The sequence below is a fragment of the Nipponia nippon genome, unplaced genomic scaffold (genome assembly GCF_047370975.1).
Source record: "Nipponia nippon isolate SJK-2023a ecotype South Korea unplaced genomic scaffold, ASM4737097v1 scaffold_6, whole genome shotgun sequence".
Classification (NCBI taxonomy): Eukaryota; Metazoa; Chordata; class Aves; order Pelecaniformes; family Threskiornithidae; genus Nipponia; species Nipponia nippon.
The window spans coordinates 11,924,984-11,950,051 of record NW_028262380.1 but is presented as its reverse complement, the minus strand read 5'-3'; the positions used below and the strand labels follow the sequence as shown (position 1 = coordinate 11,950,051).

At 41.9% G+C, this 25,068-nt stretch overlaps 1 protein-coding gene across 3 annotated transcripts in view; it reads left to right on the top strand.

Annotated features, from left to right (window-relative positions):
* Positions 1–24,789, top strand: part of CPZ (carboxypeptidase Z) — a 38,242-nt gene extending 13,453 nt beyond the window's left edge. For 2 of the 3 annotated variants that reach the window (XM_009471145.2, XM_087736636.1), the window contains exons 3-11: positions 1,242–1,616; positions 2,411–2,623; positions 4,739–4,935; positions 5,894–6,055; positions 11,051–11,209; positions 17,811–17,946; positions 19,110–19,249; positions 22,426–22,525; positions 24,311–24,789. In XM_009471145.2, the coding sequence (XP_009469420.2) occupies positions 1,242–1,616; positions 2,411–2,623; positions 4,739–4,935; positions 5,894–6,055; positions 11,051–11,209; positions 17,811–17,946; positions 19,110–19,249; positions 22,426–22,525; positions 24,311–24,666 (1,838 nt within the window). In that variant the 3' untranslated portion in view covers positions 24,667–24,789. Of the gene's footprint in view, positions 1–65; positions 122–1,241; positions 1,617–2,410; positions 2,624–4,738; positions 4,936–5,893; positions 6,056–11,050; positions 11,210–17,810; positions 17,947–19,109; positions 19,250–22,425; positions 22,526–24,310 lie in introns of those variants that run through there. The other variant, XM_087736637.1, reaches the window with a different exon arrangement.
* Positions 24,790–25,068: the final 279 nt, after the last annotated feature.

Below are 25,068 nucleotides of genomic sequence, written 5' to 3'. Positions count from 1 at the left end.
TGCTTGCTGTCCTTGGAGAATCTCGAAACCTTAAGTATTTTTTCATTATTTCCTGACAGGTTTTCTAATGTTGGTGCTATAGTAGGTCTTGTTCCTAGAGAGATGATCTCTTTCACACAAGGTAGGATTTTGCTGCTGTGACAATGGTATTTGTTACCAATGAGAGACATTAGCAAGAGAAGGAGGCTCAAACGTAGGCCCATTACTGTAATAGCCAGTAATTTTATGAAGAGACATCTCTCTATTACTCCCTTTTCACCTCGGAGTGGGTTGAAGGTATTATCAACATTTATCCTTCCTAAGACCTCTTAACTTGATTTCTTAAAATGTACTAGGTTTATGAGAATATATGTGTAAGCACATTTATGGGCCTTCTTGCCTGTGAGTCAAGTCCCAGAATAACTTTTGATCTCTCTGGGCAATTTCAGTCAAACTTCACAGAGGGGCTGCAGTTTCAGAGATATTAAAGTCTTACAAATTTTGTGGGGCCAAGCAAAGAAGACAAATATCTTACTGATACCTTTCTCACTAAAGAAAAAAACCCTATATCATCTCACACCTCCTCAGTGAATCCATACTAAAAGGCAAGGACAGGGGAGAGAGTGTTATCACAAATACACTTTATTCAGGAATCTGAGTTTTTGCCATGTTAGACACCAGCAAATCACACCTCAACAGGGGATTTTTCTCTCTTATGGATTCTCTGGTGTTTAATAAGCTCAAACTGTATTCTTAATTTAAATCAGGTAAGATTTAATTGAGTATGAGACAGCCTTTCCTTTGGAAACCAGGCTTTATTAATTTTGGTGGTTTCCAAGCTGTTTGTTAAATGAACTCCCATGTGGGCCCGGTACTCCAGTGTTTTCTGGCCAGGGATTTGTCCTTTCATTGCTGTTCAAGTATTGAATTAACAAAATAAATCTTATTTTAAGAACAGTGCTTATCAATCAAATAACCCCTGATGCCCCATCAAATTGTCAGATACCTTCTGAATGCTGAATGACATCTACTTGCATCAAACTGTTTGCAATCAATCTCCAGACCAAGCATACTTTCCATCATCTTTCTATAAGTGGGTTTAGACATCAGACTCATTTGAGAGTATTGCAAACTGCCTCCAGTCTATCTGTGAACAAAAAAAAAATCAGTTCATTGAACATGTTATTTGTTATGTTGTCTTTGAACTATTCAGAGTGTCAGTGAAGCAAGTTATTTTTCTTATGTTCATCTCCTTTTCATAGCAAAATGCGTGGACATTGCCTTAAGTTCTTGTACTGATGTTGCCTATACTCAAACGATGTATCCTAATTTTCTGGATCAGAAGTCTCGAGAAGTGATTGAGTACAGCTCTGAGTACATCCTCATCAGCGTGCTGCACAACTTGCTCCAGGGAGAATGCAATCCAGACCTGAGGCTCCTGGGCTGCTCAGTGCTGGCTCCACAGTGTGAAAAGGACAAAGTTATAAAGCCCTGCAGGCATGTCTGTGAAAACCTGAAAAAAAATTGCCTCCCTGCCTTTGATGCAATAGACATGGCTTGGCCCTACTTCTTAGACTGCGACCGCTTCTTTGCTGGGGAAGAAGAGGGATGTTTTGACCCGCTGGCAAAGCTGCGAGGTAAGGAAGGAAGCTCTGCTGACACATCTTACTCATCTAGTTGGGAAGGGTCTCATCTCACTCAGCTTGACATGTCTGTGGCACAAAACCTCTCCGCTTGTCACCTCAGGTTGTCGTCTTTACAGACACATGTAAGGTGTGATTCATTTTGTTCCACCTATTTTAAACACTTAATTAAACTGTGCTCAAGAAGCATCTGTTTCTTTCCCTCACACACAAAGAGCATCAAGACAGGCAGCTCAGAGCTAGATGTTTAGACTGCCAATGTGCATTTAGATAAGCCCTGCCCTGTGTGATAGCTGTCTGTGTATTTGAAATATTTTATTTAAAAACTGAAACTTTAATGCACTCATAAATTCATGACTGCTTGACAAGCTTAACAACTCATTAAAATAATCTTATTAGTGATGGTCACAGATTTTTGTTTGGATGAAGAAGATCCAGATAGCTGAAGACAGCTGAATCTCATAAAAAAATGAATTTGATCCACTAGATTCAAAGGGGGAAATCTGTACATTTTGTGACTAAAATGTGCTAAGCATGCCAAGGGCCAAATTATAACTGGAGGTTGCACAAAATATTTGTCAGTGTGCATATGCATTAGTATGGTTTTGCCAACAAAATATGCCACAATAAACAGCGTAGGATGTATTACGTAGATTTAAGGTTTTGATTGTGGCTATATTTTCTATAATTCTACTACTGAAAAAGATATTTTGTGGAAAAGTACAGGCATTCATGCAATCCTCTGAGCACCATCATTTTCAGCACTGTGTTACAATTTTTCTTTGCAGGAGAAGTAGATGTTGAGGAAGATTTGCCTTCAGACTTGCCAGCAACCTTTATTCAGTTCAAACACCATTCGTATTCCCAAATGGTGAGCACGTTGAAGAAGACTGCTTCTAAATGCTCCCATATTGCAACAACTTACAGCATAGGTCGCAGTTTTGAAGGGAAGGATCTTTTTGTGATTGAGTTTTCAACCAAGCCTGGACACCATGAACTGCGTGAGTTATATCAGTGTTGATCAGGTTGCTTGAGGGAACTCCAGATTATATGAGTGAAAACAGGTCCTTTTAACGGGATATCACTTAAACTGTAAAAACCATTGATTCAAAAACATTTCTCCTCCTTTGTCTTCCTGAATTACAGTGATAGCTGATGATTCACTGTAGCAATTACAGTCTGGTTGCAATTTCCTAACTTTATAACCTCAGTTTATGACCATGGTTGACAGTCCTTGTTCCTAGATGTATGACCATGTACTTGGTTGCAGTGATATGGCTATTATTTATTTGTGCCCAACGTACAAAGAAGTTTGGATAGTTTTCTGTTACTGACCTGCCCTCTCCATCATCTACCACTTCCTCAGTCTCCTTTTATTTATCACTGTACCATCAAACCCTACATGCTTCCTACAAGTAACGCCTGTGCCTAGTCTAAACATAGTCCTTCACGTCCTAAAATATGTACGACTTGTGAGAAGGCCTCAGAAGGACATTGACAGCAAAAAAGGACAATCCAGCACAGAAAGCAATCCCCCTGAATGGAAATTCAGGTCAGTGCAATACCTGTCAGTGTCACAGGTGAATGATACCAGGAATTTATGTTATCATGGTGCCTGAACACCTAAAGGATATGTGTCTTCACAACTTTTCTGCAAAGGGGAACAGTGCTGTTCTCTGTTTTGTACATTCATCACTGAGACAGCAAGGGCCAGATTTTTAAATGTTCTAAATTCCTCAAAATGCAGATCATTTTCTTGGGGAGTACTAAGTATTATTTTCCAGTTACCAGCTCCTGGCTCAAATATAGTACCTGGCTAAAGCTGGTGGACTGCTGTGGCCATTGCTGCATACCAAGAGCCTCAGGTTGCTTCTTATCAGACTAGCTCCAGCATCAAAGCAGCCTCAGCAGTGTAGTAGAACTGAACTACATCTGACTTAATACTTTATTGAGATTATCATCTCAGGTCAAGCTACTGGGTCCTCTGTGTGCTGTGCTGCAGGGGAGGCAGAGTGAAGAGCGGTGTTAGCTTTGTTTACTCTTGGCCACGCTGCCTTGCATGGTGTAGAGGTATTTTGAGGTGCCTTTAAACTTGATCAGGATCCCAGCAGACGTCTTCTAACAGAGCAAATATCTACATTACTATTTCCTGGCCTGTCATCCTCCTCTCTTGTGTAAAGAAAAGAAGTTGCAAGTGTCTTTTTAAGCTGATGCTCCATTTGCCAGGAAAACACAAAACCTATGAATCGGCCTCTTAAATTAAAACTGTGATATGGCATGACAAAAGATGGTAGTTTAACATATTATCTACCATTACCTTCTAAATCTGTTGCTTCATGCTGCTCAGGACATCATAAAAGAGGGTGGAAATAGCTCTAGAGCTGGAGATTTTGCCAGCCCGAGCAAGCTGGCATAATTTGTCTGTGCCAGCCCTCCTCCAGTGTCTGGTGCTCGAGGCTGGCCAGGATCAAAGACGAAGATGAAGGGGTAGACAGGAAAGGGTGTCTCCAAAGTGCATCTATTTTCTACTTTCCATTAGTCTCTAAGGAAGGATGGAAATGGGAGAAGAACTGCAGGGAATTGTGAAGTTATATGTTTCTAAAATAGCCTTGTTCCAAGGCTATTTAGCCTAAAAGCCACTTTTTATGCACGACCTAATTTCTTTTCCAAATACAGGGGTAATATATTACACATCTGCAGGTCGTTTCTAGGATCTGTGACAATATAAGGCACTGAAGCTGCCCAAGTTAAGTGAGAGTGCCAGGAGTGTTTTTTGTTCCTTCCCAGCCATTGCTTGACATTTTTTTCTGCAGCATTCGTTGTTCACAATTAATGATGAGTCCAGCAAAAGCTTAGAGCAGCAATTGCCTCTTATGGTTTGGGATCCTGAAAGCATGGACTTACTTAGTTTCACACTATTTAAATTGTCACTGAACTGACTTGTAATGGAGGGAAATTCACCTGGAACTGGTGTGCTATTATTTACAGAAATGTATGCATTAAATCAGTGTAAATACAACTTTCTGACTCATCAGTAAGCTATTTGGGTTACTCTGCATTTGGAAGCCATCCAGGTATAATCAAATTAAAGCATCTCATTATTTCATATTTCACAGTCAAGCCAGAATTTAAGTACATTGGCAATATGCATGGAAATGAAGTTGTGGGGAAAGAACTGCTAATATACCTCGCACAGTATCTGTGTTCAGAGTATCTTCTCGGGAATCCTCGCATCCAGACCTTGATTAATAACACCAGAATTCATCTCCTGCCTTCACTCAACCCTGATGGGTACGAACTGGCTGCAGAAGAGGTAAAAGATTTTTTTATAAGGAAATGTTCAGTGCTTCATGTTTCTAAAATTCCCCATGGGAAAGGACAAACCGGGAGGGGTGTGTCACATATGGGAGGAAGTGTTAGTAATCAGCAGCCAGGATCCCAGCCTGGTTTGGTGGTAGGTTGCTTTCCAAAGGCGATGTGAACAGAGCTAAGAGGAAATCAGAGCCATGTTTGTCATTTTTGCTCTCTGCATGCGATGACGTGGGAATGACTGTGTTTTACTTTTTCACACATTTAGCACTCTCTGCTACCAGTTCTAGAACAAAATGCCCACTGACTCACTTTAATGACTGTTAAATTATTTTATAAGGAAATGTAGTTTAATATCATGGAATAGATATTCTGCCTCTTGTAGAAGAGCAGGTATAATAAAATGTGAACATTTTCTGTACTATTATGCTTTCATAATGGATGGCAGTTTTCAGAGATCAGCTGGCGTCTGAAAGAGACCTGTGAAAGCAAAACTTCTATTATATGTTATCCGACATTCTTCTTTTCACCTCACTTTTGTCCCCAGCACCATTAGCATGAAAATAGGACCTTTCTTTTTCTGCACTGCTCATGTGGTGAGCTCTGTCTGTTGTATGAGTCTGGGTTTTTTTACGTTCTTGTCTTGGATCATCAGCTATATTTTCTTTTTCTCCTCCTCTAACCCACTCTGCATGCTGCTCTGTGCTGAGTAAGAAACTGCTGTGTTCCTCTCATGAGTCACATCACTGGTGAGCGAAATGCTTCCTGCATGCTAGTTAGTGCGTTAGTGTTCATGGGGATAAAAAATGATTAATAAGTGTTGTTTTTTAACAGTATAGACATTTTCAGTTTACTTCTTTTAACATTTCCCCTTGATTAAAATGGCATTTTAAACAATTTCCATAAAGTGATATTTTGGGACAGGAAGTTATTCTGAGGTTGGCTTCTATGTTACGAATTAGGGAGCTGGTTACAACGGATGGGTCATTGGACGACAGACAGCTCAGAACTTGGACCTGAACAGAAATTTCCCTGATTTGACGTCTGAGGCTTACAGAAGAGCTGGGATTCGTGGGGCCCGCCTTGACCACATCCCCATTCCACAATCCTACTGGTGGGGTAAGGTATGAATTACAGATTTTATAAATCACATATACTACAGAGACACTCAGCAATTAAGAAAGTGAGATTGTTTGGTCTGAAGTTATTCTCTGCTAATCAGATTTTATACGTAGGACTAAACTGGACAGGCTCAGAACTGGCATGAAAAGTCATGGTGTAGGTCTGGCCAAAGAGGCAGATTTCACAAATCATTGGGAAAATTTGTGGATAATTTGGTTTTTGCTATTTTAGATTAAGAATAATGACTGTTAGGAGGGGGTCACGAGTGTGTAATGATTCATCATTAATGATTTAATCTGTGGTAGCATGTTAAAGACTTTATGGACTTGGCTCTCATTGCACTAAGCTCTGTGCAGGTTTGATGCAATAGTGGTTTCTGCCTTGGAAAACACACAAAGGCTTCATGTGAAGTTGTGTGGCATCAGCTTTCCACAAAAAGCATGGTTAAAAATGACCGTAACCAGCTGAAGCAATGGAAACAGCCTGTCAGGCTGCAGTGGTGCAGGAAGGGAGAGCTGCTGCCTCCAGGCCTGGAGAGAAGGATGGAGGCAGCACTGCAGGGCCTCGTGCTCATCATCACTAAGCTTCGTGCTATGTGATGTCCAGGAATGCAAAGCTCAGTCCTACCTGTGTTGCTAGCAGCCCAGCAGGCCCCAACACTAGCAACTCGCATGGGAACTTAGCTCGCCTTAAAAGAAGAAACACAGGAAGCCAAATTTCTTCTGCTTTTAAACTCATTTTATTCTAATTCCATTTTTATTACTACCACAAAGACTCAGATGGGTGGGGAACAGGGTTTTTTCAGCAGCTGGTGTATTAGCAGAAGATTTGAGAGACCATACGTCAGTTTTCTACTCTGCTGCAGGTGATCTCATATGAGGCTGGGTCTAAATCCCAAAGGCATCTCTGGTGCCGCCCCAGTGTTTTGGTACCCCATTTCACAGCAGCGAAATCTGGATAAAAGCATCTCGCTTTCTCAGGATAATGTGCATATCATCTACCTCTGGAGACAGCTTAACATTTCTCCCATTGTTACCCCCACTGCTGCAGCCAGCTCTGCCCCAGCTGCAGCGTGCTGGTCACCCCAGGGTGTCTGTCACCACGGACAAGGGACCAGGAGGCCTTGGCACACAACCACCCTCTGTCTGAGCTCTGCCTCGGTGGGTGCGGACATGGGGTTATAAGTACACCCCTTCTCCTGCAAACCTTTTCTTGGTTTTGAAGAAGAAATTGAAATAAGGTGATGGTTCAACGATTCATTCCTCACAGTACCAAGCCTCAGGGAACATCTAGATGTTCTCCTGACCCCAAAAGGGGTCCTGACCTAAACAACACCCAAAGCACCTCCAAATCTATATGCTTTGCACAACAAATATGGTTCAGAAACCTGGCAGGAAGGGGTCTCACAGCCTCCAGTCCCTCTCCTGCACTGGTGGTATCACAGGACAGGCAAATCAGCTCTCCCATAATGAGCTTCAGTTTTGTCAGGCAGATGAACTTGTGGCTCTTACAGTAGCCGGCTTTGTGCATGCAAAAACATTAAATTGGATGTTTCAACACCAGCCTCTCAGCTTTCATTTACTTAATAGTGTTTATTACCTGCCTTATTAAAGTAATTATCTGAGTATTGCAGGGCATTGTATAAAGGTCAGAAATTGGAAATTGAGCTCCCAGCCAACCCCATAAACTCAGGAGTGCTCCTGTCTCCCCGTAACCCTTGCTGTACAGCGTGTCTTGTTCCCCGCTATTATGAGTTATTGTAATAAGTGGTCTGAGGGCTCAGACTGAGAGACTTCAGGCTTCATCTGAAATGAAGTCAGTTAAATTGGCTTGATTCAAACAGAATTTGGAAGTTGTGCCAGTGGAGGCTGGCATAGTCTTTAGCAAAATGAGTCTGATTTCTTTTAAAAGGGAAAAAAGAAATCTTTCAAAGCCATGGAGACAGTGACTAATTGCAGTATAATTGACAGAAATGAGATTCAGGTTTAAAAAGGGTAGTGGCCATTCCCTGTACTTATGCAGAAATAATTTAGCTGTTTTCTAATTGTGCCCCAAATTGTTCTTGTGAGATGGATAGTTTAAAATTGATCTCCTCTGGCTAAAAAGCAAGAGACCTGGTGAAAAAAAAATCAAACCCCACAAAACCCACATTAAAGGAAAAGTCTATGAATAGTCAAATGCCAGAGTGACACAGATAGCATCTGATATCATCCGGTGGAGCTGAACCAGGATGTGCACATTTCAAAGCCTTAATCACTGTACATGATGTCACTGAAGTGCTATTAGGATAAAAATAGTGACATTGAAACTCCTGATTTTCCACAACATTCACTTCAATAAGACATTGACTCTGTGACACAGCAGTGTCTTGCGGGTTGTGCAGGTATCTAGTGAGCAAGTTGGCTAATCAGGGGGAGGGACCGAATTTAGGAGCTCTCTGCGTAAAACTGTGCATTTCACCCTTGCCCACTGAATTGCAGAAGCAATTTAAAAATCTTCTTATCAAGGCCTGAGACTCCTGTTTGACAGCAGGGCTGATTCTGGTGTCAGGCATGCCCTCTCTGGCTGGGCAGCGGGAGCTGGGGCAGCTGCAGGCAGGGCAGGGAGCTGCTGAGAGTTTGGGGGAGCATCCTCCTGGGCAGTGCTGGTGCTGCAGCGCTTGGGGGATACAGGCTTGTTGCCAGCTCCTCAGCCACCCCATGAACCCCCAAACAGAGTCCTGTGGGGCAGGCAGTCACTCACAGCCCCTTACAAGCCACCTGGGGGCTTCTGCTCTTCAGAAGACATGAGTTCAAAGGAGGAAAAAAGCACTTTCAGGGTTCAGCTGAGAGTGGCTGCTTCAGTCCCAAATTCCCTTGGGATAAAGGTCATTATCATACAATCCCAGGGCACTGTACAAAGACCAGAAAAGCAAATACTTTGACCACTGCAGGTAGTGTTCTTTGGACACTACCAGGTTCCTTGCCATGAAACCTGGTGAGCTGTTTTCTTCTTCCACCTCTGTGTTGTGTGAGTGGGTGTGTGAGGCTGCAAAAAGTGCAGAGCATTTGTCCTTTCCTTTTGGAATGCCCTTTATCTGCCTTTTTAAAAATGTTTTTCAGGTCATGCCGTTCCTGGAAACTCTGTGTGTAATCTTCCCAGTCATACAAAAAACCTTGGTTAGGTTTCTGGTGTGCAAAGTGCATTCTGTGTTCCTGAGTTGGTCAGACTTTATCTGTTACATCTCATCTTCTGTTTAAGTGGCCTCTGTATAATACTGAGGTTGAAAGGGTTGCAACACAGAGTTTCAGAGGCTACCACTAGGTTGACAGATAAACTGGACCTGGCCCGTTTCTCCTGAGGACAAGTGGCACAATCTGACTTGTGTCCATATGCTAACCACAAGCTACTGCTTTAATGATTCACCTTACAGCAGTGGGAATCCTCATGTTCCTATTTCTTCCCAAGTACAAGGCACAGCCTTTTCAAATAGCACAGCTGCAGTGGCTGGAGGCACTAGTTCAGCTCAACAACTACAGAATGACATTTTAAGGAAACCTGAAAACCAGGAGGACTCAGTTAATAAATATGGCATCTGAAGGGAGGTAGCTTCCTGCCTAGGTCAGGAATGGGCAGGGTGATATCTTCTTAAATTATTCCAGGTAAAACCATGTTTAGACATGGCTTTTCCTGAGACACTTTGCTTTCTACCTCATTGCTGGGAGCTGTAATACATCCATGGTGCGCCTTTGCTTCACAGTGTTTTTCTCTGCTCCCCACCTAAGTTTGTGCTACCCACTGCATCTCCGGAACTGTGATTTACCAATAGCAGAATAGGGACTGATGCAAAGAAAACAGGAATTACTATTATTACAACCCTAATGTATAGGTCTTTAGTTGTTTTGTTTGGTTTGTTTGGTTGTTTTGTGTTTTTTTTTTTTCCCCTGCACATTGCTGACTTGGTTCACTGTTACTAGTCATTAGCCACTCTGGGATCCTGGCTAGATGATTTTCTGATGGCTGATGGAATCAAAGCAAAGGGTGATATGAAATGTTAGCAGCCCTGTGTAGATGCTGGACTAAGTCTGTCACAACAGATCTTGCTCATTTTTTTTTTTAAATCTGCATATCTGCACTTGTGCAAAGCAGAGTCCGGATTAGCAGCCTCTGCCCTCACCCACTTCTCCCCTGGTAACTTCACAAGCTGCAAGGAAAGGAACCTCACCTCCTCAAGGGCACTGGCGTGTGGCTGGGCTTGCAGGGACCGGCCACCAGATGACACTGTTACCCCTAAGAATTAACCAACACTGGAGCAGCTCCGTGAAATTACTCCTCAGAAAAAGGGGATGGAGGAGCCTCCTGCCTGTCGGGGGGAGACGGGTCCCTGAGCATCTTTGGGAGTCCTGTGCTCACCCCCTTGGCAGCTGTTATGAGCATGGACTGTCAGAAAGACAAATTTTGTGACTTATCTGCAGCAGTTCACTGCAGGCAAACTGCAGTCATTGCTGAGCTTTATATGCGTTAGTTTTCATTTATTTGCAGATGAACCTGAACCAAAGGATAGCAAATAAGAAAATGTATTTCCAACAAGTGCTGAGAGTTACAAATAAATCCCCATGTTCCAGTTTATCCATCCAAAGTCAATCCTGCTGATTCAGAAATTAAATTAGATAAGTAGTTTGGTTTGCAACTAGTGGTACAACACCACGATTTTTCAAGTCTAAAATGCTGCCATCGTCACTTTGAACTGCTGAACATGTCACTGTAGTAAAAAGTTATTCTTCTGTCAAAATTTTCACTTTTTTTTTCAGTTTTTCCACAGTGAACAGTGTGTCTCATCTGTTCCCTGGAGCAAACTGACACTCTTCCCCCATTAACCTTTGGGATGGAAGAGCCCAAGAGCCTCATGGCTCTCCAGTCTGACACACTCCCTTCTTTGCTGGGCCTCATCCTGCCCAGGACCAAATCCCTTTGGAGCTGCATGACTACTCACAGATTTTTTATCTTCTGGATTTCAGGTGGCCCCCGAAACAAAAGCAGTCATGAAGTGGTTGAGGTCTATCCCGTTTGTGCTCTCTGCCAGCCTCCATGGGGGTGAGCTGGTTGTGACCTATCCTTACGACTATTCAAGGCATCCTATGGAGGAAAAAATGTTCTCCCCCACACCTGATGAGAAGGTAATGTTGCTTTTGCAGGGTGAGAGTATCAGTATGGTTTCCACGTGTGGAACTATGGAAACTTTTTCTTTTAACAAGTAACAAATTTTTATTTATTTAGATTGTATACATGTGTGTCTATGTATGCATGTATGTATTAAATATGTAATAAATAACATGTTTATATATATAATGTATGTATATATACATATATATAATATGATTTATACATTTATTTAATGTGCCTTAAAATATAGGATCATTTACACACTATCAGCTTGATCTGTAAAGATTAACCCATGTTTTGTGAGGCCAAACACAATTTGACAAGGCACAAGTTAGGAAAAACCAGGCTTTTACTATTTAAAGGGTGAAAGCTATGATATTTTTACCACTGATTTCCAGAAGAAAAGGAACAAGCCTGACCAGCAATGTTATTTTCTGTTGAAATCTGTAGGGAAAAAAAAAAAAAAAAAGAAAAGGCTGGCTGCCGTATGGTGGCAGCCTTGTAACATTTATTCCAGGTCAGATGAACAGGAATGTTTTTTCCCTGGTTTCTGTCCCTGGAAAGTTCCCATTTGGGACTCACTGTAAATCTTCTGTGAAATTTTTTGCCATCTTTCCTATTTCCCTTTGGTTTCCTCACTCTAGTATTCATTGCCGACATGCCCACTAGGAGAACAGCTAGCTTTTCAGCCTTCTAGCATATGTTAAAAACGTCCCTGATCTCTTAAGAAAAAGTGGTTCATTAGATAACGAACAGCAGTTGAAAACAGTCAGAAGTTGATCTTTAACTTGAAGCATCTGTTATCTTTGAGCATATCTCTGGGCTGACTTCTTCTAAAGTGACAGTTCTCACCAGCACCTGTTAAATATTTAAATATTTATGACTATTAAACATTTTCTATATCAATCCATTTTATCTGAGCTGTACAATACCTACTGACTATGCGTGTGTGAAAATGATTTGGCAGTAAAATAGACCAGACACTGCAGGGTAAAAAGCCCATGTAAGAAATGTCTGGTGGGTGGTAACAAAAGCTGCAGAAGCTCTTGGTGAGGACTAGGGGAAATCATAAACCTGTGCACTTATATCCCATCACCTGGGCTAGGGGTGTCCTGATTTACGCGTAGATGGTGGAGGAATGTGGCCATATGTGCCTTATCAAGCAGTTCACCTGCGGGATGAAAGGACAGCAGTCCCTCCATCATCTCCAGACAGGGACAGCATGTGAGTTTTGAGTGAAATGATGCAGTCACACGTACAAAGTGCTCCATCCCAATGCAGTGTGCAGCTGGGCAAGCCCTAATGGCATCCCTGGTTTGCAACAGTGTAAGACACAGGTGGCTGCTGCATAGTCTGTGGCTGCAAAGCCTGGGAAGATAGCTACAAACTGGGAATCATAGAATCATAGAATCATCAAGGTTGGAAAAGACCCTTAAGATCATCGAGTCCAACCGTTAACCTATCACTGCCAAGTCCATCTATACCATGTCTTCAAGCACCGTATCTATCCGTTCTTTAAATACCTCCAGAGATGGAGACTCAACCACTTCCCTGGGCAGCCTGTTCCAAAGCTTGACCACCCTCTTGGTGAAGAATTTTTTCCTAATATCTAACCTAAACCTCCCTGGGTGCAGCTTGAGGCCATTTCCTCTTGTTCTATCACTCGTTACTAGGGAGAAGAGGCCGACCCCCACCTCGCTACAACCTCCTTTGTAGTTGTAGAGGGCAATAAGGTCTCCCTTCAGCCTCCTCTTCTCCAGGCTAAACAACCCCAGTTCCCTCAGCCACTCCTCATAAGACATGCGCTCTAGACCCTTCACTAACTTCGTTGCCCTTCTTTGGACACACGCCAGCACCTCAATGTCCTTCTTGTAGTGAGGGGCCCAAAACTGAACACAGTACTCGAGGTGCAGCCTCACCAGTGCTGAGTACAGGGGCACTATCACCTCCCTGGTCCTGCTGGCCACACTATTCCTGATACAGGCCAGGATGCCATTGGCCTTCTTGGCCACCTGAGCACACTGCTGGCTCATGTTCAGGCGGCTGTCAACCAACACCCCCAGGTCCTGTTCCGCCAGGCAGCTCTCCAGCCACTCCTCCCCCAGCCTGTAGGGTTGCATGGGGTTGTTGGGACCGAAGTGCAGGACCCGGCACTTAGCCTTGTTGAATCTCCTACAGTTGGCCCCGGCCCAATGATCCAGCCTGTCCAGGTCCCTCTGTAGGGCCTTCCTACCCTCCAGCAGATCAATGCTGCCACCCAACTTGGTGTCATCTGCAAATTTACTGAGGGTGCACTCAATCCCCTCATCCAGATCATCAATGAAGATATTGAACAGGACTGGCCCCAGTACTGAGCCCTGGGGAACACACTCGTGACCGGCTGCCAACTGGATTTGACTCCCTTCACCACCACTCTCTGGGCTCGGCCATCCAGCCAGTTTTTAACCCAGTGTAGAGCGCACCCATCCAAGCCGTGAGCAGCCAGCTTCTTCAGCGGAATGCTGTGGGAGACTGTGTCAAAGGCCTTACTAAAGTCCAGGTAGACAACATCCACAGCCTTCCCCTCATCCGCTGAGCAGGTCACCTTGTCATAGAAGGAGACCAGGTTAGTGAAACAGGATCTCCCTTTCATAAACCCATGCTGGCTGAGCCTGATCCCCCCATTGTCCCACACATGCCACGTAATGGCACTCAAGATGACCTGCTCCATGACCTTCCCCGGCACCGAGGTCACTCTGACAGGCCTGTAGTTCCCGGGATCCTCCTTCCGACTCTTCTTGTAGAGGGGCGTCACGTTTGCTAGCTTCCAGTCATCCGGGACCTCCCCGGTTGACCAGGACTGCTGATAAATAATGGAAAGTGGCTTGGCCAGCTCCTCTGCCAGCTCCCTCATTATCTTCGGGTGGATCCCATCTGGGCCCATGGACTTGTGCGCATCCAGGTGGAGGAGCAGGTCAGTGACTGCCACCTCTTCAACAACTGGGACTTCACTCTGCGTCCTATCTCCATCTCCCAGCTCAGGGGCCTGAAAAACCCGAGGATGACTAGCTTGACTATTAAAGACTGAGGCAAAGAAGGCATTAAGTACCTCTGCCTTCTCCTCATCCTTCGTGGCAAGGTTACCTTCTGTATCCAACAAAGGAGGGAGATTCTCCCTGGCCCTCCTTTTGTCACTAACATATTTACAAGAACTTTTTTTGTTGTCTTTAGCGGCAGTGGCCAGTTCAAGTTCCAGCTGCGCCTTCGCCTTTCTGATCTTCTCCCTGCATAACCTCATAACATCCTTGTAGTCCCCCTGAGTCGCCTGCCCCTTCTTCCAAAGGCAGTAGGCTCTCCTTTTTTTTCTGAGTTTTAGCCAAAGCTCTCCATTCAGCCAGGCCAGTCTTCTCCCCCGCCTGCTCGACTTGCGGCACATGGGGACGGCCTGCTCCTGCGCCTTTAAGATTTTCTCCTTGAATAACGTCCAGCCTTCCTGGACGCCTTTGCCCTTTAGGACTGCTTCCCAAGGGACTTTGTTTACCAGACTCCCGAACAACCCAAAGTCCACCCTTCTGAAGTTCAGGGTAGCGGTCTTGCTGACCCCCTTCCTTACCTCTCCTAGAATTGAAAACTATCATTTCATGGTCGCTGAGCCCAAGACAGCCTCCGACCACCACATCGCCCACCAGGGCCTCTCTGTTCGTGAACAGCAGGTCCAGCGGGGCGCCTCCCCTGGTTGGCTCGCTTACCAGCTGCGTCAGGAAGTTCTCCCCCACACACTCCAGGAACCTCCGAGACTGCTTCCTCTCTGCTGTGTTGTATTTCCAGCAGATATCTGGTAAGTTGAAGTCTCCCACGAGAACAACAGCTAGGGATTGTGAGATTTCAGCCAACCGCTTGTAGAATACTTCATCTGTTTCCTCGTCCTGGTTGGGTGGTCTGTAATAGACTCCCACCACGATATCTGCCTTGTTAGCCTTCCCCCTGATCTTTACCCATAAGTACTCAAGTTTGAGTTCCCCCCAGGGAAGGGCTGGGGATGTCCTCAATTAAAACCAATTTTCAAATGAGTCAGCACAGGAACTTTACACTACCTGTATCACTTTAAATTTTGCCCAGAAGGTTATAAACCCTGTATTTGTGAAGTGACCTGCATTTAAGTAATGACATCGGCAGCTGCTGCTGCTGGGGAACCTGCATCCTGAAATATGGCAGCTTGGTTTAGCTGCCATACACTAGCCATAACCCTTGTTCTGACCGCTGACCTGTTGAATTTGCCATGCAAGGGGAAACGAGGCAAGTTTGTACCCTTGACTGCAGCCCAGGGTGAAATGCTGCAGTGCAGATAATGGCCAGAAATTAAAAAGTCAAATTCTGCAAAGTACATTCAAACCAGGTTGCCCTGTTTGAAAATGCATCTGGGTACTGCCACCTCCCTGTGTCCCTTATGGTGTACAGGTGGTAGCACAAGGATCCAAGACACTGCGGATTTCAAGCCTCTTTAGCCTGTATCGCAGCCTCGGCTGGTACCTGCTGGTACCAAGGAGTCTCAAAGTTGGACCATGTCCTTACACTCACATTCTTGCATCTGGTTCAGCTCACCTAACCCAGAACTTTCCCATTTTTTGGCTTTTGTGGAGATGGATGGTTTTAGCAGGCTCTTCTTGCTTTGTGTTACACAAGAAGCTGCATTGATGCCAGTGCTCACAGGAGCAGAAAGATGCACACCAAGTCAAGTTCACTCCCTTTGGTGAAACACTCCTTTCCTTCCCCCTGAAAATCCCAACCTGTGACATTCAGTGGGGTAAAAGCGCTGGCCAAGGTAACAGCACTAATCCCGTTTTACGAAATGAAGCATCATGCTTCCAAAGTCACAAGGATTCCCCTGTGTTTTTTTTCTTTTTGTTCTACTGTATTACACTAAATGTCTAAATTTTTTTGAGGTCCATGACTAGTCGCACCTTAGCTGCTAAGTGATAATAAATTTATTGCTATCCAAGCACATTTTAACTTTTTTTAAAAAAAAGTTTAACTTTATTTTTAAAATCAAGTTCACTTGATTTTGGATTTCTCACTTTCTCTTCTCACTACCACCCATCTTCATTCACTTGCACCAGTGGCCAGGCAAAAGCCTCATGCCTCTTGGTGTGAAACAGAAGAAAGACTTGTTCACTGGAAATAAAATATCTGCAGATGTCTTTGGGAAAGGTGAGGAACATACTCCTAAGTCACATAGGCACCTTCTAAACTTTTAGCAAATATCTTCCACAGAAAGTTCAGAACTGAAACCCAAATTCCTGTAGAAATTAAAGATATCGGGCCTGACCCCAAACTAGTGCCAGTAAAACTTCTTAACATATTTAATTAACATCCATTTCTTTCCAGCAGAACTTTGAAGGAGATGTAATCATCTGGGATGAGGAATATTTAGACACATAGAAAGTCAAGGGAGATGCAAAAGCATTTTGTATTAGGTCAGGATTTTTAGTGCCTGGTCATCAGAAGTGTTTTGGAAAATTGTCTTTACATTTACGTATCAGTCTCTTTCCACCTTTCCTTGGTCACCTACCCGATCCCATAATTGTCTCAGCTTTGTGATTATTAGAAACATTCGTAAATGTTAGATCAAAATTGTGTGCTTTGTCATTTTGGTCTTCATCCTTGATGACAACATCAAGGATAAAGTTTTAGGATCACTTCTAAAAATAGGATTTTAGCCACCCAGCTTCTTGCACATTTTATCTTAAGCAATATGCAATGAAACCCATGATGCTGAATGGTAGGATCTTACAACATCTGATAATTGCTGTCATTTCAACGTTGAAATCTGAAATTATAGCTTTTGTAGATGAGGTTCAAATGAGCAAAAATAAGAGGGGGGATTTCTGCAGAAATTTGGAACAAACATTGGACAAAAATGGCAGGAACCTGATTCAAAGAAATGGTTTCTGCAGATCACTGCTGTTTCTTCTGTCTTCACTACATGTACCTGTCACTTTTCCGTTCTGGGTGGTGACTCCTCTGCTCCTCATCGGTATCAAGACTCTTAGGAAATCAGTGGTGACATCCTCCATCACCATATCTTATCCTTCGCTTTTTAGGAATGGTTTCTGCCCCGCAAAGAAGCAACTGTCATTGAGATCAAACTGGCAGGTTGTCCTGTGTGAGTGAGAAGCACAAAGCAAATTGACACTGTCTATTTTTAACAGCAGTGGCGAATGCAAAGATCTGTTTGGGCTGAGGCTGGTGTAGGTATTTTTGAAAGGGTAAAAATAGCAAGAGCTAAAACATAACAGGGAGAGCTAATTTCAGTTTTAAAACCTGGGACTTGAAGTACAACCAAGCAAGCCCTCTACTCCTGCCCCAGACAATAGGTTGAAGCCAAGTATCACAAAATCCACTGGCATTTAATGTTATTTCTGGCTAAATGTATTGTATTGCAGAGAAGGACCTTGGAGAAGCAGATATGTGAAAACTTCCTGGCAGAATATGCTTGCACGGAGGCTCACCCCCTCCATTAGCCTCGAGGTTGCAGGGTGGTTCATTGTCTGGGCTCACAACAGCAATGGTTACTAGCAGCAATGACAGAGTTTACAGTTTGTAAAAGCAAATGTATTTCAAACGCTTTTATTACAGATGTTTAAAATGCTGGCTAAAGCCTACGCAGATGCACATCCAGTCATCTCAGACCGATCCGAACTTCGTTGCGGTGGAAATTTTGTAAAACGCGGAGGTATTATAAATGGTGCTGAGTGGTACAGCTTCACTGGAGGTAAAACCACTTTACCATCATATCGAGTGAGGTAAAACCTCTATATGACCTTTATGAGACACAAGGGTTTGAAAGAAATAATTTTATTCGTTTCAGTTTGCTTTAGGTCAGTCCCCTGGAAGAAGTAACTTGTAAGGGATTTAAGTAGCAAAATGTATGTTGGTAACATCTATATTCAGTTACCATGGGATGTATTCAGCTCTGATATGACCTGAGAAAAGTTAACAAGTTATACAAGGGTCAAATTTGTTATTGCCTATAATATCATTCTAGTTTTAAAATCTGAAATGTCGAAATAAATGATTAATGCTATGCTCTCATTCCTTAGCAGCATGAATTTGAATCCATCCTGCAGACTATGCAAGTGCAGTTTAAATAAACTCTTTTTCAGGAAAAACTATAACAGAGACAAACATCCCATTCATTTGTGCTTAGGTTGCTAATTTGATTTCCTCTATTGGGATCACTTCTAAAAATAGGATTTTAGCCACCCAGCTTCTTGCACATTTTATCTTAAGCAATATGCAATGAAACCCATGATGCTGAGTAGTCTTTAGTTTTCTTCAGGATTTCTGAAATACTGGCATGGATGAAATATCAGTGTTCATAAAATTTTCAGCAGTGCTTCCCTTGTGTTTTCAAATAAGACTCAGCTGGATCCCCAAATAATTATGTTGAAACTAGGCATTTAGAGAGCTTTGGGGCATGAGTGAGAATTAGGTTTAAATATCTTCAGCTTACATTCTTCTGAAAATTATATCCAATGTCTTTTGTACAGAAACAGTTTTGAACATACTAATGGCAAAAGGTCATATCTTTGCTGGTGACCCTTGGCAATCACCTCTGATACAGCTGATTATCCAATTACCATGATTAACCAATCCTTATCTCTCTATTGCTACTTCTTGGTCAGGTGAATAATAATTTAAAATTATGCTTTTTCACCTGAAAAAAGTGTCATTGTCATTAGTTAATTTGTAGCTGAAATGAGATGTAGAATTGTGAATTTGTTGAATGCTTTTTATGTATTGGCCATGCACAGTCTTTACAATATGTATATCCACACCCACAGGGATTGCATTCAGCTGACTGCAACAGCAAAGCTCCCATTAAGGGTTAAATGGCTTGTTCATGATCTCTCCCTTTTCTTTTTAAACCTGTAGGTATGGCAGATTTTAATTACCTTCACACAAATTGCTTTGAAGTTACCGTGGAGGTAGGATGCGAAAAGTTTCCTTTGGAGGAAGAACTGTTTACAATCTGGCATGAAAACAGAGATGCCCTTCTGAATTACATGGAAATGGTACAGCTCTGCTTTTACAGACCTTTGTGCTTACAGTTTTTCTTCTTCATTCTTTGTCGATATTTGCTTCTTTAGTTATTGACGAGGTAGCACCGACTCAGTCATCACACTCCACTTGGGACCACAGTGCCTCAGTTTGTCTAGCAGGACACACAGATAATATTTTGCCTGTCTTGTAGGAATGATGGAGACTGAGGACTGTAGAGGCCTTGAAAACAGTGAAAAAGGGAATTGTCTGTAAATACTTTGTGCAACATTATAAATCAACTGTCCAAAATTTAATGCTAGAGAAAACCCACATACTCAGCAAAATATGAATCAACCTTTCTCTTGAAGAATAAACCAACAAGATCTACTTTCCAGAGAGCTTCTTGCAACTTTTTCCTGTCCATATTCCATGTTTGTGGCCCAAAACCTACCACATGGCTGCAGGAGATTTAGATGCAGCTGAAATGGAGAGGTACTAAGTATCTTGCTAGAAATGCCATTTCCACACTTTTCAGCTTGATTTCTTGATGAAAGTAGTTAAAAAAGATATGAAGCCTGATCTTCTAAAGGAACAACTGTATGTCTGTGAGCATTAAAACATGCCATTTAAAAGTCATTTTTAATAATAAGTATAAGCTCAGCAAAAACAAATACCTCACTGACAATAAGTAAGTGAACACAGAAACAGAAGTTGCTCATCTTTCTCTCAGCCATTAGTAGATTAGCTTTCTGTCATGCCTCATTTTGATAGAGTACGTAGTAATTTAAAATTGTTAGGAGTGTTTTTATGGTCTTTCTAAGCAACCTCTTTCTACTTGTGGTAAGTATTATCATTCAATAAAGTCTACAGTACAGACTACCAAACTCATTTCATTTTACAGCTGTCTGATGAAAATGAGTTTTAGTGAATCCAAATGGAGCTGGGTTAAATCCATATATATTGCAGTTGAAGTCTTCAAGATGTAAAGATTTTTATGGTGTGAGATACTGTAGAAGTCTATGCTGGAAAAGCTTTTTGAGTAAATGCAGGACAGTAAGCAAAACAACTTTGTAGATAAGGATGACTGAATTACTCCCGATAAGGATTAAGTCTGCCATAACCAATTCAAACTTTTCTTACTCTGATATATACCAGGCTGTTTGGTGTGTGTACAAATCTACTTGGCTTAACACGAAGAAGTAGAATTCATTTTCATAAACACCGATCTCTTCTCCCCATCAGACATGGTATCAAAACACTCTCCCAAACTTATGTGGCACAGACTTGAGGCAAAACCAAAAATAGTATATTTGCTAAAGCAAAACAAATCAACATTGTTAAAGAAATTTCAATTTTGTCATTTTTATCCCATCATGTTGTAATTGCAAAATTATTATTGAAGTTGGATGAGGTCATACTACTTTGAGTATGTCTACACTGTAAATTAAATTTGGGTCTGAGATGACTCTTCTGACCAGATTTACCCCACTATCCCTATGATAAATCCTCAAGTCCATGCTGAAAAGCAAATTGCAGTGCTTCATCATAATAGTTCTTAAGGGACAGTTTTCAAGTCCTTATACTGAGCTGTTCCTAAACTAAAAAGTGCAGTACAGAACGGCTATTTAACAAAAGCAGTGACAACACAGCCTCACCTTAAATAAAAAACTGCTGTCACTAGACTAGACTTTTTTTTTTCCAGCTTTGTATTAAGAATTACTGTAAAGCTGGATATTTTAATGTTTATTTGTAAACATCTCTATATTCCAACAGAAAAGCAAATATATTTTTTCTACTGTTTTGGTGGTTTGTTCTTTTTTCTGTTCTTCTTTTGTGACAAAGAATAATGGGGAGGGAAAACTGGGAGGAAGAGAAAGAAGTGTGGGGGAAATTGAAGTAAAGAACAGCTCAAGTTGATCATAGCTGTTCAGGGGAAAAATCGAAATCGAATTACTTTTCATTTAAAAAGGTCATATAGATTTTCCAATAGAAAATGTTTTCATTTTGGAAGGTTGCAAAAAAAGAACCTTAGGAGGTTGAATATTTAAATACTTGGATTTTTTCCTGTTTTGTTTTGTTCTATTTTATTGAACTTCAAATATAGTGAGCAGTTTGTGCACCTCCTTGTATGACAGAGTTCACACCACTCTTTAGTTTGTCACCAAGCACGTTTCTCATCAGCTCAAGCAGCTGGGTTCTGTGCTTGTAGAGAAGGGAAAAAGGATATTATACCCACTGCTATCATGACATTCTGACATGTAGTGAAGTGTAGGCAGCAGAGCAATGATCAGTCCCAAGTAGCTAAAGAATTCCCTCACCTATTCCTATTCACTGATAGGATTTTTATTAAATATTATATATTGATTAATGTGCATCAGTGTATTTGAGAATTATTAACAAATATTGTGTTAAAGATTGTACATTAAATAATACTAATATAGAAGTATCCTTCTTATTCTTATTTTATTCTTATGCTTCTGCTCTACTTTAAATTAATAACAGTGTGTCTATCACAAGACAGTTGATCAGTTTTGGTTCTTTATCTCTAAGCAGTTTGGGATCCTTTTAGATGTGGTGAAAGAAAATGAAAACTCTGTGTTTCAAATAATACTAAAGACCTGGTTTCCTTATACAACCCGCATTAATTGATTCTGCTGCCAGGATGGCAGTGTATTGTTTGATAAGTGGTACTGTCTGAAAGCTAATAATTCTGCTTGATTCTGATTTATTTCACACATCTTGTAGTGCTGCACTTTGAATAGATTAAAGGGCCATTGCTTCATGCTGGATTAACTTCACTCATAGCACCACTGATGCCTTCTCATTGTGTATAGAGCATCAGATTGTTTTTAAAAGCTTTAACTTTTCATTTCTTTGTGGTTCTGGGTCTAGGGCAGACATTCAGAAACAGCCTTTAAACACTGTGGTCAGATCATGAGGTGCCAGTGATCTGTGCAGAGAAGGGACACTCAATGCAGAGCCACATACCTAGCCCCCAAAAGCCCTTGTCCAGTTATCCTTTTTCTTCAGCCCCCTTAGAGCTCCCAAAACAGAGGATGTGATCTGAAGGGGCATCAGCATCCAAGAGCCTCTATAATGGGTTGAACCTCTTGAAAGTCGTTTCCTCTCCACAGGGGTTTCCTTGTAGAAGATGAGGAGGTGGTACTGTAATAAATGACCCCCATCTAACTTTGCTTTTCTTTGCCAGGTTCATCGAGGGATAAAAGGAATTGTGTCTGATAAGTTTGGCAACCCAATAAAAAATGCTCGTATTTCAGTCAGGGGCATCCAGCACGATGTCACCACAGGTAATATTTTTAGTTTGAGCTGTTTCCTGGGGCAGGGTGAAGGCACTGGGAGCTTAACCTGCAAAAGTCTTGTCATATTTGATAGAAATGGCACCTTAACAGAGAATTGAAGGCTCAGCTGTGGGTTTGTTTCTAGAATAACAGGAAAGACGACACATCAAACTGGCAGTGGAATCTGTCGTGTCTCTGGGGTGATGCAGTCCTGGCTGTTAAAACTTCCAAACTCTCTGCTGTCCATCAAAGCCAATGTGTCTTCTATGAGATTCAGAAATTAACCTTTTTGTTTCCTGTTTGGGGGAATATGGCAATAGCCCTGCTCAGGAGCTGTAACTCAGCATGTGGAGGCATGGATCTCTCATAGAATAAGTGAGTTAAAATACTGTGAGCACGAGGTGTGGACATTAGAGTAAAAGGTCCACACTGACTTTAACAGGAATAACTGCAGTGATTGAAGGGCAGGAGACATTTTTTGTTCATGTGGAAAAGCATAAATATATGTTATTTTTGGACAATAGTTATATCAAGTCCAAAAAACTAGAACATTGACTTATATTCACCTTATACCTATCGTCAGCTGGTAAACATGTATCGAGGCATATGCAACTGTTAATTTTCACAGTCATAAAGTTCTGAGCTTTTAGGCTCTCATTGAAATCAATGCTCTCATTTTATTATTGATTTCAGTGAGAACAGGGTAGGCCATAGGAGTGCAAAATAGAAGACATGAATGGTAACATTTTTCTCTAATGATAGTTGTTGAATCAATTCGGAAAGCCAGAATGGTTTATAATGTAGTGGATGCTTTCCAGCTTTCAAAAAAACTAGAGGGAATACAATAGTTGAGATGATGCAGATTCTTGAGGCTGGTGGGAGACTCTGGCATGAATTAGGGTCTTTTTCAAGCTTCTTCCCAGACAATGGTTTTCCATTGGCAATGGACCCTTAAAGAATTAAGAATTAAATAAAAAATGTGTTTACATTGAAGGAAAAAGGAGTATTTTTTCTTGAGTTAGGTGGTGTTAAGAATGTCATATGATTAAAATGTCTTTTAATTTCGGTGTTAAAAAAGACTGAGGAATTCCATGAGAAAATAACATTAATGCAATATTAACTAAGTTGAGAAACTTACCATTCAAAATAAAGGAAATATAGAATGAAGAATAAATTTTCTATTTTAAAACTCCCTGGTTTTGCCTGCAGGCTCAAACCTTCAGCTGGAGGAAATTTACACCCGTTTTACACTAATGGCAATTTATACCAGCTGCAGCTCCAACTCCATAGGCTTATGTGCTATAATGTCTGCAAAGTAATTGAATGTAATATAATAAAAGCAGGGATTTCTTAGCTCCTTAGACATGCTATATCTGTGTGTGTATATATATATATATATTGCAGCCTGGATTCTGCTTTCACTTTCTTCAGTTTCACATAGTTTTAAATTAATTTGATTTCTTTGGGGTTATTCCTTGTACCCCTGGGAAAGCAGCATGAAGGAAAGCTTCCCTTCCCTGTGATACAGGCACAGCAGTTACTGACGTTGTGCATGTAAATTTTACTCCATTAGCTCCTAAAGGCCAGACTTTCACAGGTGGAGTCTCTTTTTGTCATTCAAGAGTTTGCATCTGAACTTTTTTCAAAATCTGAATCAAAGTCTGAGATTCTTTCAAAATTTGCCCCCTAAATGCTTGTGCTATCTGTGCATGCACGTGTATGTGAGTATGAAACTATAAAGGATGCAAGACTAAAAACTAAGCTCAGTTTTCTTGTGCCTTTACCTTTCCTAAGCTGCTGATGGAGACTACTGGCGACTCCTGCCTCCGGGGACATACATAATCAGTGCCCAAGCAGCAGGATACAGCCGGGTGATGAAGAGGGTCACCCTTCCTGCCAAGATGAAACGGGCTGGGCGAGTCGACTTTGTATTGCGACCTGTGGAGGCTTGGCCCAACAAGCTCCTCCGCCGATCAATGGAAGACATGTACGACCCATACGACCCGCTGGAACTTTTTGACCCTCATGCCCAACACGGGCAGCCTGAGGCTCGAGGAGGGTCACCGCCGAGCAGGGAGAAGCCCTGGTGGTGGTCTTACTTCAGCTCTCTAGACCTGCACAAACCTCTGTGGCTACTCAAGCAGCACTGAACGGCATCATGGTGCTCTGCTCACCTGGCTCTGCTGCCCTTCCACCCAACTCCAGAGGCCGTCACTGCTCTTGGCAATATTTAAATCTTTTTCATTTGAAAATACAATGTTGATTCAAGCACACTTACTTCTTTTGTTTTCTCTTCACACACAACTGAGTACGTTCAAGTGTTTTTATGTATTAAAAACAATGGTGCACACCCATTCAAAGGCCAGATTTTATGCAGTTTTTTTCTTGGTAATGTTCTGTACTTCTGCCCGTGTAGTTAATCATCACATTTATTATTTATTAAGTTCCAAGTACCTGCAGGAAAATATTCCTGATCCTTTAATGCATTTTTGTACATGTTTTAACACATTAATGACTATATACTAAAAACAACTTTCAGAAATATTCAGAAA